This window comes from Poecilia latipinna, unplaced genomic scaffold, assembly GCF_001443285.1.
Source record: "Poecilia latipinna isolate Pla-1442-1.1 unplaced genomic scaffold, P_latipinna-1.0 Scaffold331, whole genome shotgun sequence".
Classification (NCBI taxonomy): Eukaryota; Metazoa; Chordata; class Actinopteri; order Cyprinodontiformes; family Poeciliidae; genus Poecilia; species Poecilia latipinna.
In genome coordinates, this window is record NW_015112947.1 from 489,743 (window position 1) to 505,871 (window position 16,129).

The 16,129-nt window shown below is 40.7% G+C and overlaps 1 protein-coding gene across 1 annotated transcript in view; it reads right to left on the reverse strand.

The window, feature by feature from the left end:
• LOC106949201 (adenylate cyclase type 8-like) overlaps nucleotides 1-16,129 on the reverse strand; it is a gene marked incomplete at its 5' end in the record, with an annotated part of 40,565 nt that overhangs the window by 14,077 nt on the left and 10,359 nt on the right. Inside the window, 7 exons of the mRNA XM_015035321.1 lie at nucleotides 811-957; nucleotides 4,644-4,802; nucleotides 10,200-10,278; nucleotides 11,453-11,625; nucleotides 13,697-13,786; nucleotides 14,962-15,163; nucleotides 15,995-16,095. Coding sequence (XP_014890807.1) covers nucleotides 811-957; nucleotides 4,644-4,802; nucleotides 10,200-10,278; nucleotides 11,453-11,625; nucleotides 13,697-13,786; nucleotides 14,962-15,163; nucleotides 15,995-16,095 — 951 coding nt within the window. The remainder of the gene's footprint in view (nucleotides 1-810; nucleotides 958-4,643; nucleotides 4,803-10,199; nucleotides 10,279-11,452; nucleotides 11,626-13,696; nucleotides 13,787-14,961; nucleotides 15,164-15,994; nucleotides 16,096-16,129) is intronic.

The following is a 16,129-nucleotide window of genomic DNA, read 5'->3' on the forward strand; positions in this document are numbered from 1 at the left end:
CATCAGAACCATCAGACCCATCAGATCCATCAACCATCAGAACCATCAGACCCATCAGAACCATCAGATCCATCAGAACCATCAGATCCATCAGAACCATCAGACCCATCAGATCCATCAACCATCAGAACCATCAGACCCATCAGAACCATCAGATCCATCAGACCCATCAGAATCATCAGATCCATCAGAACAATCAGATCCATCAGATCCATCAGACCCATCAGAACCATCAACCATCAGACCCATCAGAACCATCAGATCCATCAGAACCATCAGATCCATCAGAACCATCAGACCCATCAGATCCATCAACCATCAGAACCATCAGACCCATCAGAACCATCAGATCCATCAGAACCATCAGATCCATCAGATCCATCAGAACCATCAGCGACCCTGTAAACTGAGACAGATGTCCAACACCGAGCTGCACCCAGAACAGCCACTGGACAAACTGCTGAGGAGTAAACATTTAAATTCAATCCGTTCAGGAGAGAAAGGCTAAACGTCTAAAACTAGTTTTGAGATTTTTGCCAAACTTTAGCATCTTCAGCGTGGATGCAGAGCAGGAAGCAGTGGAGCACAGAAACCGCTACCATCCCTGTGGTGGTTCTTTGCCACCTGCAATAATTAGTTTTTGATTACCTGCAAACAGAATCAGTCATTTCTGCAGAGAGATTAATGGCTTTTGAAGTATTTTCTAAAACAGGATGCATGTTTTATTTTTTATCCTGAATGAGTGATGGTGTTTACGTCTCAGAACGTTTCACTAAGCCTAACAGATGGTTTGAACTTCCAGCGCCTCACCTCGTCGAAGTCAGCGATGATTTCGTTGAGCAGCCGCAGACACTCGACTCCCTGGTTGTTCATCTCAGTCTGGGAGTAAAAGTCGGCGAAGCCGGGGATGGAGGCGAACATCACGCCCACCGAGTCGTAGGACTGGGAGTACAGCTCCTGAGGAGACACCGACACAACGAGACGTTAAAACACGGCGCAGACGAGACGTTAACCCCGTCAGAGAAAATACAGCCACTGCCGAAGGATTACCGGTTGAGAACAGACAAATATAAGTAATGCACGAACGTATTACAATTTTTTCTTAGTATTTCAGTCAGTTTGAGGTCTAGACTTTGTGTTCAGGATCATTGTCCTGTTATTGACTTACACGGCTTCACTATGGCTGTGTCTGCATGTAATGAACTTTCAAAATGGCACAAAAAGAAAAATCAACCAGGATAAACAAAGCTTGAATTCATCACATGTTGAGGCTACGTACGGCTGCAGTAAACTGGAAGCAGAGGTTAAGGACTATCATGGAGCACACATCTCAGAAAAATTGAGAGTTTTTCCCTCCAGACTGGAAGTTCGGAGTTTCATGCCTCTGGTAAGGCACCAATCAACCACAGGATGAAAAGTTTGTTAGGTCAGAATTTATCCGTTTGTTTCCGTCTCCCCTTCAGAGCATTAACTGTTTTTCAGGAAAGCACAAAACGCCTCAAACGTAAAAACTTACAGTCTTCAACATGCTGAGGCCCAGATCATGAGGCGTTATACATGTAGTTCTGCAGAAATGTTTGGATTACTGTAAGGTCAAGGCACAGTGCTTGACCGTTGCCATGATGTGTTTTGTTTTCTCCAAACTGGTTCAGAATGACAGAAGAATTTCTTTATGTTGGTCTGCAGAAATCCACTGGTTCATTCAGACCCAACCTCATGATTGGTGCTGCTGTATCCAATCCTCCACCTGCTCAAGTAACCCAGACTTGTTCACTCCTGTTCCTGTTTTAACCTTTAAGATGCACATCTGGGAACTTCAGCAGCTTCCCTAAATCTTTTTCCACCTCAGTGAGATTCGGGTAAATTTCCTGGTAAATTCTGTAAATCTTCCCAGGTTGATGGGCAGCAACAATTACCAAACTAGAGTAATTGCTGATAAGTTTTCACCCAGCCGTTCTTCAACACACAACAGTGGTCACACATTTTCCATTTAGTTTTCATTTGTATTCAAGAAATAATGACCGTGTGGATCCGTTATAATGAGATGTAAATCATTTTAAAACCCAGTAAAAACCAGATGAGCTTCATTATATCCTCACATGAATAAAATAATTTGCTCTGATCTCACATCAAGCAGAAAATCCTCCTCAAAATCACTGATTAATAAATGAAACAGTGCAGTGCATCCTTCCCTCCACCAGGGGGCAATGTTAGCTCGTACCAGGCAGCAGGTCTGCAGACATGAAGCAGCACATCCTTACATCCCAAATGTCACATTCAGTAATTCATCATGCCATTATGGTGGTATTGTAATAATAGGGTGATAAACATTAACGTCCATCCGCAGTTCAACATTTCAAGTTAATAATTCAGGAGAAGCTCCGTCTGTCCGCAGGCTGCTCAGGTCTTAATGTAATTACACAGTTGTGAAAACGGGCCTCTGACCTGAATGGAGCTTCCTCAGCGGCTTTGTGTGCAGCTAATGAGCTCAGCAAACGTCCAAACTTCAGAAGGGAAACTTGGTTAAAGTTGAACTAATTGAATTTCTTGGTCTTGTGCTGCGTTGCTGCGCTGAACGTCAGGCAGCGTTTTAAGGTTCAGTCGGGGTTCAGTCCTGCCGCTGAAGCCTCTTTAGTACGTTTAACTCTCTGGGCTTCGGATATTTGGTGGAAAGCATCAGAGGTGGAGGGAGAGGCGGAGGAAAACCAGACACCAAATATTTACAGTCGTTTTTAAGCTCTGCTGTTTATTCCGACTTTAGAGATAAAAGTTATGAATTTTAGTTTCATGGGTAAAAATGTCACTCGGTCTTGTTTTCACCACTAATCACAGCATATCAACACACACTAGATGTCACAGAGGAATAATTTATGGGTTGGATCCTGTCTGAAAAATAAATGGTTCCATTGATCCGACCAGCAGAGATTTATGATCAAATCTATAACCTGTCAAGAAATGTTTTTGTCATTTTATATCTCTTAAGGAATATAAACAGTCTTCACAATATTTCCTAGGGTTTCCTGCTGTGACCTGCCATTGTTTCTATTTCGGAGCAGAGGTGACGTCACACTGTGTGTGTTAGAAAGCAGTTTGTGAAAACAGGAGTTTATTAGTTTGAAATAAAATGACACGCAGAGGGAAAATTAATCTGTGTTCAGAAATTTAAGTTAGTAATAAAGACAGTTAGCATTGCTAACCATAAATAGCAATCTCTCCGCAAAACGTCTCCATGACAACAGCAACAAAAAAACTTAAAAATCTCTGAAGTCCAAAGAACAGCTTTGAAAGACTTTAATAAGGATTGATTAGGACACGGCAAAAGTTACCAGGAAGTTTTTCTGCTTGGGACCAAATAATAAGTCAGAAAGTTGAGTAATAATAATAATCCAGATCTGACTTGGATTAAACTGCTTTGCCTTGTTGCTACGGCCTGTAACTATGAAACGTCTGCGTAATCAGCGGTTAGCCAAACTGAAATGTCCTTAATCAGGCTCCAGACGTCTTCATGGCGTTCTGCTGCAGCGGAGCCTAAATCCCAGAACAATAAACAGCCTGATTGATGCTGCAGCGCCTGATGAGGAGCCAAAACGCTGTAATCCCCTCCTTCATGACGAGGAGCGGAGGGAGACGAGGTCGGCTACCTGAACTCACCTGACGACGAGTCACCTGCCAGAAAGCCCTCTGCACAGGCTTCCATCCAACAGAACCAGGCAACTGGATCTGCAGATCACCTGGTTGGAGGTGTAGGGAAGCTTCTCCCTCTGCTGATGGAGCGTTTCCCACCAACATTCATCTCACCTGGCAGCTCATTAAAGGGAAACTATTCAAACGAGATGCCGTAGTTTAATTATCCTCACTTGTCCTATTAACAAATGTTTTTTTTAGCTTTGTTCCAGAATGAAATATTGTAGCTGTAGATTTGTTGGTCATTAGAATCGCAAAGCTCTTCCCATAATTACCTGAACCCCTGGTAAAAACAAGAAGAAACCCAGTTAAGGAATATTTTACATAAAATCATCCGTAACAATGAAAAGTGAGATAAAACTTTAATCCCTGCAGCTCAGCAGAAACGTTTCTACAGCATTTATGTCTCAGATAAACATGATTTTGGTGGTTTGGTCATGGATTATTTTACTCCAAACCGATCCGGAGTGTTTGTTGCTTGTTCTCAAACACACAGCTCCAGTTAAAGTCCCAGTTAAAGTCCCAGTTAAGTCAGGATGAAAGAAGCTCTGTTACAGACTTTGTTGCTACGTTTAGTTTTTACTTTTCTGACTTTCTATCCACTTTTATTTTCAGAAATTCGAGCAGTGACTGCAAAAATTTTCCGTTTGTGCTGCTATTAAAATTATTATTATAAATAAATGTTTCAATATTCTCCCTCACGTCGGTTTGTGTCTGTTTGTGTCGGTTCGTGTCGGTTCGTGTCCGTTCGTGTCGGTTCATGTCGGTTCGTGTCCGTTCGTGTCGGTTCATGTCAGTTTACGTCGGTTCATGTCGGTTTGTGTCAGTTTACGTCGGTTTGTGTCTGTTTGTGTCGGTTCGTGTCGGTTCGTGTCCGTTCGTGTCGGTTCATGTCAGTTTACGTCGGTTCATGTCGGTTTATGTCAGTTTACGTCGGTTCGTGTCGGTGTGTGCCGGACCTCGTTGTCGCGGTCCTTCTCCAGGAAGTGGCGCGCCACGTGGCTGGGCAGGATGTTCCTCAGCATGTTCTCGTTGTGTTCCCGCAGCTCCTTCATCTCGTTGATCTCCTCCTTGGCCTGGACGCGCCACAGGAAGTCCAGCCGGGCCGTGTACTCCAGCTGAAACCACAAACCGGGTCAGAAATCGCTACAGATCCAGCCTGAGTGCTACTGCTCTGCACAAACCTCAACGTGACAAACGGCTGGAAAATGAAGGAATCCTCATGGAAAACTGTCACTTTAAAGAAACTTCAGAGCTTTTTTCTACAGCGAATGAACTTTCATACATTTATTACATTTGGAAAATAAACAGTGACAATAAGAAACAGCAGAAAAACAGTTTTTAGAAAAAAAATAATAAAAATGTTACTGATGTAATTATTAATCTGTTTGAAATAAAAAATAAAATAAAAGCTTTATTTTATTTTATTTTAGGTTTTGCTTTGGCCCCTCAGACCAGGTCAGCTTTACACTGTAAAACAGAGCATGGCTTAACTTAAGCCTACTAGATTATTATCTTGTTTTTGTCAGAAATCAAATTATATCAAGTTGATTTAATGAGATAAAGATTATTTTTAAGTTCTTAAACTTCATTTGAGTTGTTTTAATTTTTTACGGTAATTAAAATTAAACTGAAAACTGTCCTCACTTATTAAAAAAGCAACATTTTTATATTTTCACTCACATCATCCAGGTGAAATAATGACTTATGTGAAGTTATAGCATTAAATGATATTCTAACTCATCTTAAACTATCTGAGTAAACTTTGTTCTCAACTATTGGAGACTGACAGTTGCGTTGCTGATTGCTTTCTGCGCGTCAACATCGAATATTTCATCTGTTTTCTCATCCAAGTCTAAAACTTTTAATTAGTAAGGAATCTTCATGCGAGGCTAATGTCGGAAAAATAAAGTGATTTCTTCTTTTCGGTGTGCAGATGTTTTACAGACCGTTAAAAATAAACCTCCAGCTGCTGGAGTTTAGAGAACAAAGTTGGCCTGAGCTTCCTGACGCCAAAGCCGATGAATTTGTTCCATAAAAAGCTGATTGGAAGTGAAGTTCAGGACAAACTGTTACATAAATGAGATGATTGAATTCACAGCAACAGGCAGGCAAATTAAAATATTTAATCACCTTTGCAGTGCAGGACTATTCGATCAATCTGCTGTGCAGCTGAAGTATTTTAAGAGGCAACTCAATTAGCTTTTCTGAATTAACAATTAATACAAAGTCACATGAATGAATTAGAGCCAAACAAGTGGTGTGCGCCTGCAGAAGGGAGGGAAGAGAAAAGTCATCAGTGAGGCTGAAAAATGATTTCCAGGGCAGGACGATAAGCCTGGAAGGATTTCTGCTCTTCTTCTGAGGCGCCTGATTAATCAGGGAATCAATTAGTGACTAATCAGGAGAGAAACTTCTTCCAGTTTCCTGTCCAATTAACGTTCAGCCAGTCTGAGTGAAGCTGCATCCACTGGAAAGAGAAGCCAACCGCTGACGCAACCTGCACCGGAAATCAAGTTCCACATTTCAGCATCGACAAATACATAAATTCAAGTTAATCACATTTAACTATAACGACTATTTGAGCTCAATAGCAAAGATAATTATTGTTTTCAATCTGTTCTTACGGTTACTGCACGCTTGCGCTGATGCTACATGTTTAGCACTGAGATGCTATTTTAGGTTAGCGTAGCTTCACTGACAGGCTAGCTGCTCCTGTTAGCACAACTTCAACACAACAACAGTTTTTTACAGCGTCCAATCAGATCAGTGGAAGCAGAAACTAAAGCCAGAGAGAAACGATCAAATGTGCGTCAGTTTTACAGGCGTACCAGAAACAAGCGAGTATAAAGGTTCCGGCCCGATCTTCTGTATGTAAAAAAAAATATTAACTTCTTCTTTAACATGTTAAAATCTATATAAAACTATTATTATTTATAAATCAAAGGCTGATGAAGCTCAGCCTTCATGGCCGTCTCAGCTGGAACGATGTCAGTAAGGAAAACTCTTTTCCCAAAATGGCCGCTTTATTTCTAAACTGTGACTTTGCTGATTAGTTGAGCGATATTCACAGAGAAGGAAGCCTTGATTTACTATCCAGATTTTTGCTTTTTAATGTAAAATGTAGCCAGTGGTTTATTAAAGTTACAAATAAACAGGTTGGTGTGATGGACGGTGTCAGCAGAACCATCTCCCACCTGGTCACAACCATCTGCTGCTCCAGAGACGTTCACCGCCTGACTAACGTCTCTTCATTTCAGACGAAGGACAAGTGAGCGAACAGGACGACATGTTGGAGACAATCTTTACTGCCAGTTAATTTGTTGGACCAAACACGGAGCCACAGACTCCAGGAGCAGCTGTGCAAATAAATAATAAATGCTTTAAAGTGGCAGTTAGCTGATTGGGTCTTTATCGGCCTGGAAATAAAAGCTACCTGCAGAATCCAGAACGAATGAAACATCCAGAAGATGTGGGAATATCTTCAAGCAGGATCTCCAACATTTCTCCATTTGTTTGCCTCCATCAGAAAGAGGATCAGTTTAAAAACATTTCTACCTGCACTAGGATCAGCAAACAGCCGTTCTCCTCAGACATTAACAGCAAGTCTCAGATTTCTCAAGGAGCAAATCAAAGCTAAGAGCCTGTAAGTGAAGCTGGTTGTGAAGGAAAAGGCTTTAATCTCCTCACAAACAGAATCACTCGAGTGTCCCTTCAACACGGCCCTGAGAGGCAGAGCAGCTTTTCCACAATCAGCAGCAGGACGGCGCGTTTCCAACAACAAAAACATAAAAATCATCAAACTAATTACAGAGCAGCAACGATGCTTCTGCAGACAGCGGCGGCGGCAGACCTCAGAGCTCCTGTTAATTTAACAGAATAAAATTCACTCCACACTGTCAACAGTGAAACTGACTGTAAATGTCATTAATCCAAATGAAGTCATAAGAGTCTCTTGGATGTTTGGAAAAAATCCTTCATGCAGAATAAGATGCACTATTACTGATTTACTTTTATTTGAAATAACTTTAAATCTGATTGGCTGAAAGTCTAATTCTGCATTTCCAAAGAACTCAGATTAGAACCAACTGGATTTAATCCCAGTGAAATGTTTAGTTTGTTGTTAATTTGTAACTAAATTGACATTTTTCTCAGTTTGAATGGATTTAAGGGAATTTTTGGCTGTAAAACCGTTCATTCATGAATTTTAGATCTTGGGCTGTAATTTAGTGATAGACACTAGTTAGAGGTCAGAGGTTAACCCTAAGCTGAGCTCTGCAGAGTCCTGCGAAGAAAACATGTAGAGTTGAAGGACAGTAGCTCTGCATGTGTCCGACAGGTTGATGCTCCAACTGGACGCTGAGCAAAGAGCTCTCAGAGCGTCTCCTCCTGATGCGGCGGCGACTCAGAGCGTCTCCTCCGCTCCTCCTGATGCGGCGCCGTCTCAGAGCATCTCCTCCTGATGCAGCGCCGTCTCAGAGCATCTCCTCCTGATGAGGCAGCGTCTCAGAGCATCTCCTCCTGATGAGGCAGCGTCTCCGAGCGTCTCCTCCTGATGCGGCGCCGTCTCAGAGCGTCTCCTCCTGATGCGGCGCCGTTTCCGAGCGGCGAGTCGCAGGCCTGGCGCTGAGAGCTGTCATTGTCTCCTGCTTCCCAAACAAGTGATCGAATTGACCCAGAGAAAATCGATGCTGTATGGCTTCAAATGCGGCTGCTTTCTACTTTCATGAGGCCACAAAAGACCTTCAATTACGTGACGGGTCCAGTCCTCCAGCCGGCGCTGAGCCGCCCCGCTGCATGATCAAAGGTTGCCATAGAGAGAGCATGAAAGCAGCGGGGCGACGACCGTTTCCTCCCGGCCGCGGAGCCGGACTCCATCAGCGCAGAGTGGATCATGGAGCGCATCGGCCCGGCGAAATGAGCCGGATCGTTCTGTTTACGGCGTGAAGATAAAACGCCGTCGTCATGGTTACACCAAAATATCCAGGAAGACGATTCTGTACCTGAACGATTTACAGACAAACTGCTGCTCAGGGAAACGGTTCAACTTACAAACCGGGAAACAAAACATGCTTCAGAAAATGTGATCAGTGAACCAGAGACAGAAAACCAAAAACCGGAGGGTAGAAATACAAAAACATGTTTTACTCAAGTAAAACTAAAACGCAGAAATCGCAGCACGACTCAGAGGAAAGAAGCTGGAAACATTTACTATTATTCATAGTTATGAAATGATCCTGAGGCTAAAATGTGCTGATTTCTCCAGACCAGAAAGACATCAACGTCTGAACAAAATGTGATGATTTAGATGGCAGACATTTCTGTGTTCAACGATTAGAAGTAATTCTATAGCAAATAAAATAAATATCTATGTTTTTATTGGCTGTTAGCCGTCATCATTGATTAGTGGATTTATTCACCTGATCAGTTTCTCTTTCATTTCTAACCAAACTAAATGTTCAGTTATTTTCTAATCACATGTAATTATGTAATAATTATGTAATAATTGTGTAATAATCATGTAATAACGCTACATGTGCTCAGACTGAGACCTGCGGTTAAACTCTACTGCCACATCCAGGAGGAATAAATCTTTTCTGATACAACGTTCCAACTTTTAATTGTGAGAAAAGTGTGTTAGATTACTTTATGCTTTTTAATTTAATGGTCTGGTAGATCTGCTAATTTGTGGCATGATGAAGCTTTTTCCTCTTTCCAATTAGCTGCAGCGCAGCAGGAGATGTTTGTCTGAAAGGGAAATGAATCGACTGACTTTAATTTGGTTGGCGGCACCTGGAAGCTGGACCTGAAACGAAGCAGCAGAACCACCAGGAACCACCAGGAACCCGATGGACCGATTCTGCTCTGCAGCTTCATTAAAGCATCATCAGTGTAATCACTTCTTCAGGCCTCCTGCTGAGGGAATCAAGTCTTTAACTGCTTCAGCGTCGCTTCAGGCTTTCATTTTGTTCCACTGGATGAAGTGAATCTTTGTTCCTTAAACTCTTTTTAAGAAGCGTAAACATGACTTCCTGTTTCATTTCCATCGCGGTGAGCGAAACCGTTCAGGTCGTCCTGATCGGTTTCTGGAGTTCTGCTGCCATCGGCTCAACTCACAACTTCTTTAGTGAATTAAACTGCTAACTTTCTGTTTTCTCAGATGCACCTGGTCTGGCGTTCTGATTGGCTGAGGCTCCTCCTGCAGGACGCCATCAGCTGACATGATGCAGGTTCCCTCCTGGTTTTCCTCTCCACTGTCGCTTCATGCATGTTTGATATGAGGGATTTCTGTCAAGTCAAGGACTCGACACAACCGACTGTCTCCTGTCGCTTCGTCAGGAGGAATGAGCCTGCTGGGCTTCCTTAGAAAGAAACCTTTTAATCTAATCTGAATAATAAGCTGTACTTAGTTAACTTTGATTAAATAAACTGAGATAACTTGTTTCATATTCCTGTCATAAAACAAACTGAACTGAAAAAGAGCAGAGTTTGTGTTTTGGAAGTGATGGTTTTACCTGCTGGCCGTGGTAAAACACGGCGAGGAGGAACATGGCCATCAGCAGCAGAGACGTCTCTTTGGTTCCCAGGAAGTTTCTGATGGGAGGAGAAGAAGAAAATAAGATGCTTATTCTGATTTCATTACACTCTGCAGGAAATATCAGGCAGAAGACATTAAAATGTCACGTTGTAGTTTAATCTACTAAAAGATTAAAGTCATGCAACAAAATCCCATCAAAGAGAAACTTTGGAAGAGAAACCACTCACTTTATGTAAAGTTATAAACTGATACGCACAGGAGAGGAATCTGATCTTATGAAAAAACCTGAGACGACATGTTTGTTTCCCTCTGAGGATCATCAGCTCAGAAACGCAAACTAATAGAGAGTTTTTAACCCAGTTTACTGGCTGAAAACAGGAATCAGGTCTGAGACTCTGAGTTTTTATGCATTGTTGAATCCGTGGAGGTTTTAACGTCACGCTTCAGCTGCCACACAAATGACAAGAAAACATCTGCGAAAACAAAACAGCCGAAGCTGACAGAGAGCAGAACGCTCCTCTGGTCCTGGAGACCAGATAAGAAAACAAAAGGAATCAAATTAAATTCATGATCCTCTTCTGTGCTTTTTGTTTCAGATGTGAAAACATTTCTGCAGAAATCATCTTCATGTTTCTGCCTGGAGACGTTTTACACATTTAAAGGACATTTAACAGAAACTATCCCGACTCTGGGTCGAGGTGATGAGGACTGGAGCTGGCCACACTAATCAGGAAACTGTTAATGGGTTTTTATTTAATTGGTTTTATGGTTTCTGATATCTTAAAGTCCACTTTTAATCATGTCATATTTATATTCAAATTTCCTGTTTGGCAAGAAATCTGACTCATTTCACTGAAACTAAATCTACCTAATGGTAGAAATAAACCTTTAAATATCAGAAATGTAAAGATTTTACAGGACATTAATCCAGGCTGCCTTTGTTTTTCACTTTTCACGTAAAAACAACTCCAGGATTTTAATCCAGCTCCTGAGTTATCATGAGCCTGGAAACTTCAAACTCTGCTGGTTTTTCACATTTCTGCTTTAATTTTATTACAGTAAATATCAAATATGATCAATAAAAACCCTGAGAGATTCATATTTTGTACATTTGCAGACATGTGGATCTTTCAGGTGGATGTGAAGACGAAATGTAAACTCAGAACCAAATGAGGTGAGGCATCCAACATGGCCGCCATGCGATGAGAAAACGCTGTGCAGACGACTCACTCCGTGTTGTGGTGCACCGTGTCGTAGCGCACAAACAGCGAGGTGTAGAAGGCCTCGGTCAGCAGGGAGTAGATGGCGATCATCAGCAGCAGCACGGCCAGCTTCAGCACCGAGTTGAGCCGCAGGAACACGGCGCAGGTGACCATGGCCAGGACGCCCGTGAACACGAAGTACTGCCAACCAAACAAACCAGCGATTAGATGCACATCCATGATCCCAGCAGGCGGGACAGCAGGGGGCGCCAACGCAAACATCCGACCAAATTCAGCCAGGATGCAGAGAGTCACAGCACTGAGGGCAAAAACTGAGGAAATAAACTGGTGAAGTTCAGATTATCATTCAATTTATAGTTGATTTAATGTAAATATTAACGAGCTAACAGCTGGTTTCAGATGAATTACAGACTAAACTAATTACTATAAATAATTTAATCCTCCAAGCAGCTAATTATCAGATTTATTTATGTAATAATTAAGTAAAAATAATAAGGAAATAAAACTAATCTGGATTTGCTAAATACTCATAATAATTACACGTTTCTTCATCATTTTGTTTCAGTTAATGAGATTATCAGGAACAAAGGAGAAAACTAATAAAATATTAATCATATGTTAATAAATAAAGTAAAACGAACGAGGAAACACCTGATCAGGTCATCACTTCATAATCACAAAGTAAACATTAACCAGAATTAAGCAAGTTTGTTGCTCCTCTGAATAAAAATACTAGAAAAATACAGAATATTTGTTTATAATTTCAATCACAATATAAATCAAACATGGACTTTATTTACTGTAGGAGACAAACTTTAAAACATTATGCATGAAATTTAAAACATGCATGAAATTTAAAACATTATGCATGAAATTTAAAACATGCATGAAATCATGACATATTTTAGTTACATGATGAGGGGAAAACTAAAACTGGAGCTGAATTAACGGTTATTTATGTAACATAGAATTATTATTCTTTACCAAACTATAAACTGTTTACCCTGATAATTAATAACTATTAATGAGGAATATCTTGTAATTATGAGTAGTTATTAGTTAGTTATGAATTAAATTATTCCTCCTCAATTAACATTTATTACAGCTAATAATACTTTAATAACCAGCTAATAATTAGATCAGCATGACTAATTAGACAATTAATTATTAACCCAACAACCAACAGTTTATCTAACATCCTGGAAATTTGTGGATAAATTATTTATGAATGGTCTTTTGTGTTTAAAATATATAAAAAATTAAGGTTTCTGTTAATAATTAATGTTTTATTTCTGAGCATTTTTCAAAACATTTTTAATGACCAAATATAACAGACTGGAGAATATTTACAGTTTATCAGCGTACAGTTGATCAATTATAAAGAGGTTTTATTTAAATATCTTCATTTCTCACCTTAAAACAAACCATTTAATAATAATTGGTTCATAATAGTTCATTAGGTTTGAGTTAATCTGTAGTTTTAGCAGGAAAACTGTAATACCACAGGCAGCCACTAGGAGTCAAAACAACATTACACAAATAATCCAGATTACTGCTGTGAGGATTATAATGCAGACACAATCCTCTGGAGGTTTTTTTTTGTTTTTAGGTCTTCAGATTCCTGAACCTAAAATTGGACTGAAGATCATTTTAAACTTTCTGCATATAAACTAAACCTCCCAGTTTGTCTCATAAGTTTTCTGTTATTAATGTGAACTCTGGGCACAAACTAAAATAACTTTATGAGCTCCGGATCGAATCCCCAGTTCCTCTGGCCACACAGCACAACCCCCTGCTGAGCCGTAATAAACCAAAACTACTAAACTGCCCTTTATTTGATAAGTTTCTGCTTTGCCTGCTTATGAAATATTAAATCCAATATCCAGTATTTTCTTATTTGTCTGCAGCTAAAAATAGATGCAGTGTGTGCACAGAGCAGGTCTTACCTGCGGAGCCTGAGGAGGAAATAAGTTTATGATGTATACATGCAACAACATGACTCAGCCGAGCCTGCGGCGGTAAAAACCAGCCTCCTTATTGGCTCCATCAATCAGCTGCAAACTGTGAGGGCAAAACAACATGACGGATGTTTTCCACGTGACGCCCTGATGGCGCCGCCGCCGCGTCCCAGGCGGGACCTCCCTGTGGGACGCGGCGGCTGTCCGCCACGTTTAATTCATCGCTGACGCAGAGGTGAGAAAGCGCAACAGACGGACCGGGCCGCAGAACCGACAGCTCGTCTCGTTGGTACCTCTGGGTAGAAGCAGATGTCCGGGATGGAGGCAGACTCGTGGTACGTCTGGTTCCTGAAGGTGTTGGACTTGTCGAAGTCGCACCACAGCTGGCAGAGACACAAACAGGACGGATCATTTCAGCGAGCAAAATTACTCAGATCAGCTGAAAACGAGGAGAAATCTCAGTCATTCTGCTCATTAGGGTCGATATTTACTAAATGTTTTTGATTCACTTGCAGATGAACCGTTGATCAGAACAGATCGATGGTTCTGATTTCCAACCATAAATTTATTTCCACCTCTACCTGCTTAATTCAGGTCTGTGTGTTTTTGAGTCATGATGGTGTTTCTACTTTCCAATGCGAGTCTTGTTTTTAATATCAAGGTGTTGAATGTCTACCACTAATGCCTGTTGATGCATATTTAACACATACCAGGAATCACACTGGAAGCACTTTTCCATCATCTAGTTTTCAGTAATGAAGCTAATTTGGATACATAATGTATAAACTAATAATATCTTAATGCTGCATGTTGAACTGTGGACTGGTTTTGGATAATTTTTTGACCGACCTTTGGACTTGTTCTTGTCTCGTTCTCACACATTGAGAACTTGAGATTTTATTCCATAAGTTGCCAGAATGTTGCTAACACTCTTTTATTAAACATACTGGTTTAAATCCAAACAAATCGTTTTAGTTTCCGCTGCCGTCCGCCTCCTTCAGCTACAGAAATCACTGAATATTTGTGTCAAACATCCAGGAGAAAACAAACGGCAACTTGTAAATCCTGCAGTCCTTCTCTTTCTGAGACTTTGACTACGTCTAAATTCAGCAGAATTTTTCATATTATTTAAAAATGTCAAATTTTTGCCAAATCTGTATGAATTTAAAATTCATTAATGTTTCAATTAAAACACTAAAAAATGTTGTTTAAAAAAAAAGTTTTTATGTTAATTATTGTGCTCATTAAGCTAAATATCATTTACAGACATAGAATGGCTAATCTAGGATTGATATTTCTATTAAGAATAGAATAAAGTAACCATCTTTAAACATGAGTTTTATCATTTGTTCATTATAATAACAGTGTTTGAATGAAAAGTTGCAACCTGCAGACATTTGACTGCAGAAAACCCAGAAAACCTTTTATATCAAAAGACACAATTTGTGTCTTACAGGCAAACAGTCGATGGTGGAAATAAAATCTTTGTCAGACGTGGAAAATCTCAAAGCTAGAGCGGAAGAAATAAACATTTCCTTTTCTTCTTAGTGACTCTTACGATGTTGATCATCGCAGCGAGGAAGTTGATCAGGATGGAGACGAAGACGATGACGTTTCGCGCTGCGTACGTCTCGTTGATCCAGCAGCAAGCCTTCCTCAGAACCAGAGGCAGACACTTGTAGTCCTCCGCCGTCGTGACCAGAACCAGGCAGGAGTGGAGAACGATGAGGACGGAGAACTGGATCACCATCGTCACCATTCTGCACGGAAACAGATGTAACTAAAATAAATACTGGTTATTTCAAACCCTTTAAGAGGGTCACACCTGAAGAAACGCCTACAAGTTTTAACTTCAGAACATGAGAATCTCTCTGAGGGTCAGAACATGAGAATCCCTCTGAGGGTCAGAACATGAGAATCCCTCTGAGGGTCAGAACATGAGAATCCCTCTGAGGGTCAGAACATGAGAATCCCTCTGAGGGTCAGAACATGAGAATCCCTGAGGGTCAGAACATGAGAATCCCTGAGGGTCAGAACATGAGAATCCCTCTGAGGGTCAGAACATGAGAATCCTCTGAGGGTCAGATAAAAAGGGGGAAATAAAACCACGTTCCAGAATCTCAACCCATTTTCTGCAGGTGTCCTGAGCTGCTAAATGAGCTGCTCTGTCTGGAAATGACACAGAAAAATACCTGAAGACTGAAATCTGATTTTTTTTTCTTTTTTTTTTTTTGCATGATTGAAAACTCCAACGCTTAATTTGAGCTTCAAAAGTTTAAAATTTGCTAAATTGTTTAGGTTAATCTCTGAAATTTTCGACAATAAATGTCAAAATTTCTGACTTCCAAAAGTTGAAAATGTTTTACTTTTGAAACTCATAAATTTCCATGATTTTATGGTGGAAATTTACTGTCCCTAATTCGGCGTTGCAGATTTTACAATTTTTAAGATAAATTTGACAGTTTTTTTTTATCAGGGTAGGATAATTATCCAGTTTGATTTTTACGGTGTTGTTGTTTCTGAGTCTTATCGGTTTATCGACGTCATTTGTTTGTTTTTGTGGAAACTGCTGGTTTGTTGACGTCCCTTACCTGGCAGAGGGAAGCAGGCTTTGAATAGCTGTGATGAAGATGAGCACGATGAAGGCGCAGACCAGGTTGGACTTGAAAACCTCGTCCCTCATCTGTGAGTACTGCACAGGGACAGAGAGACGAAGACCAAGAGAA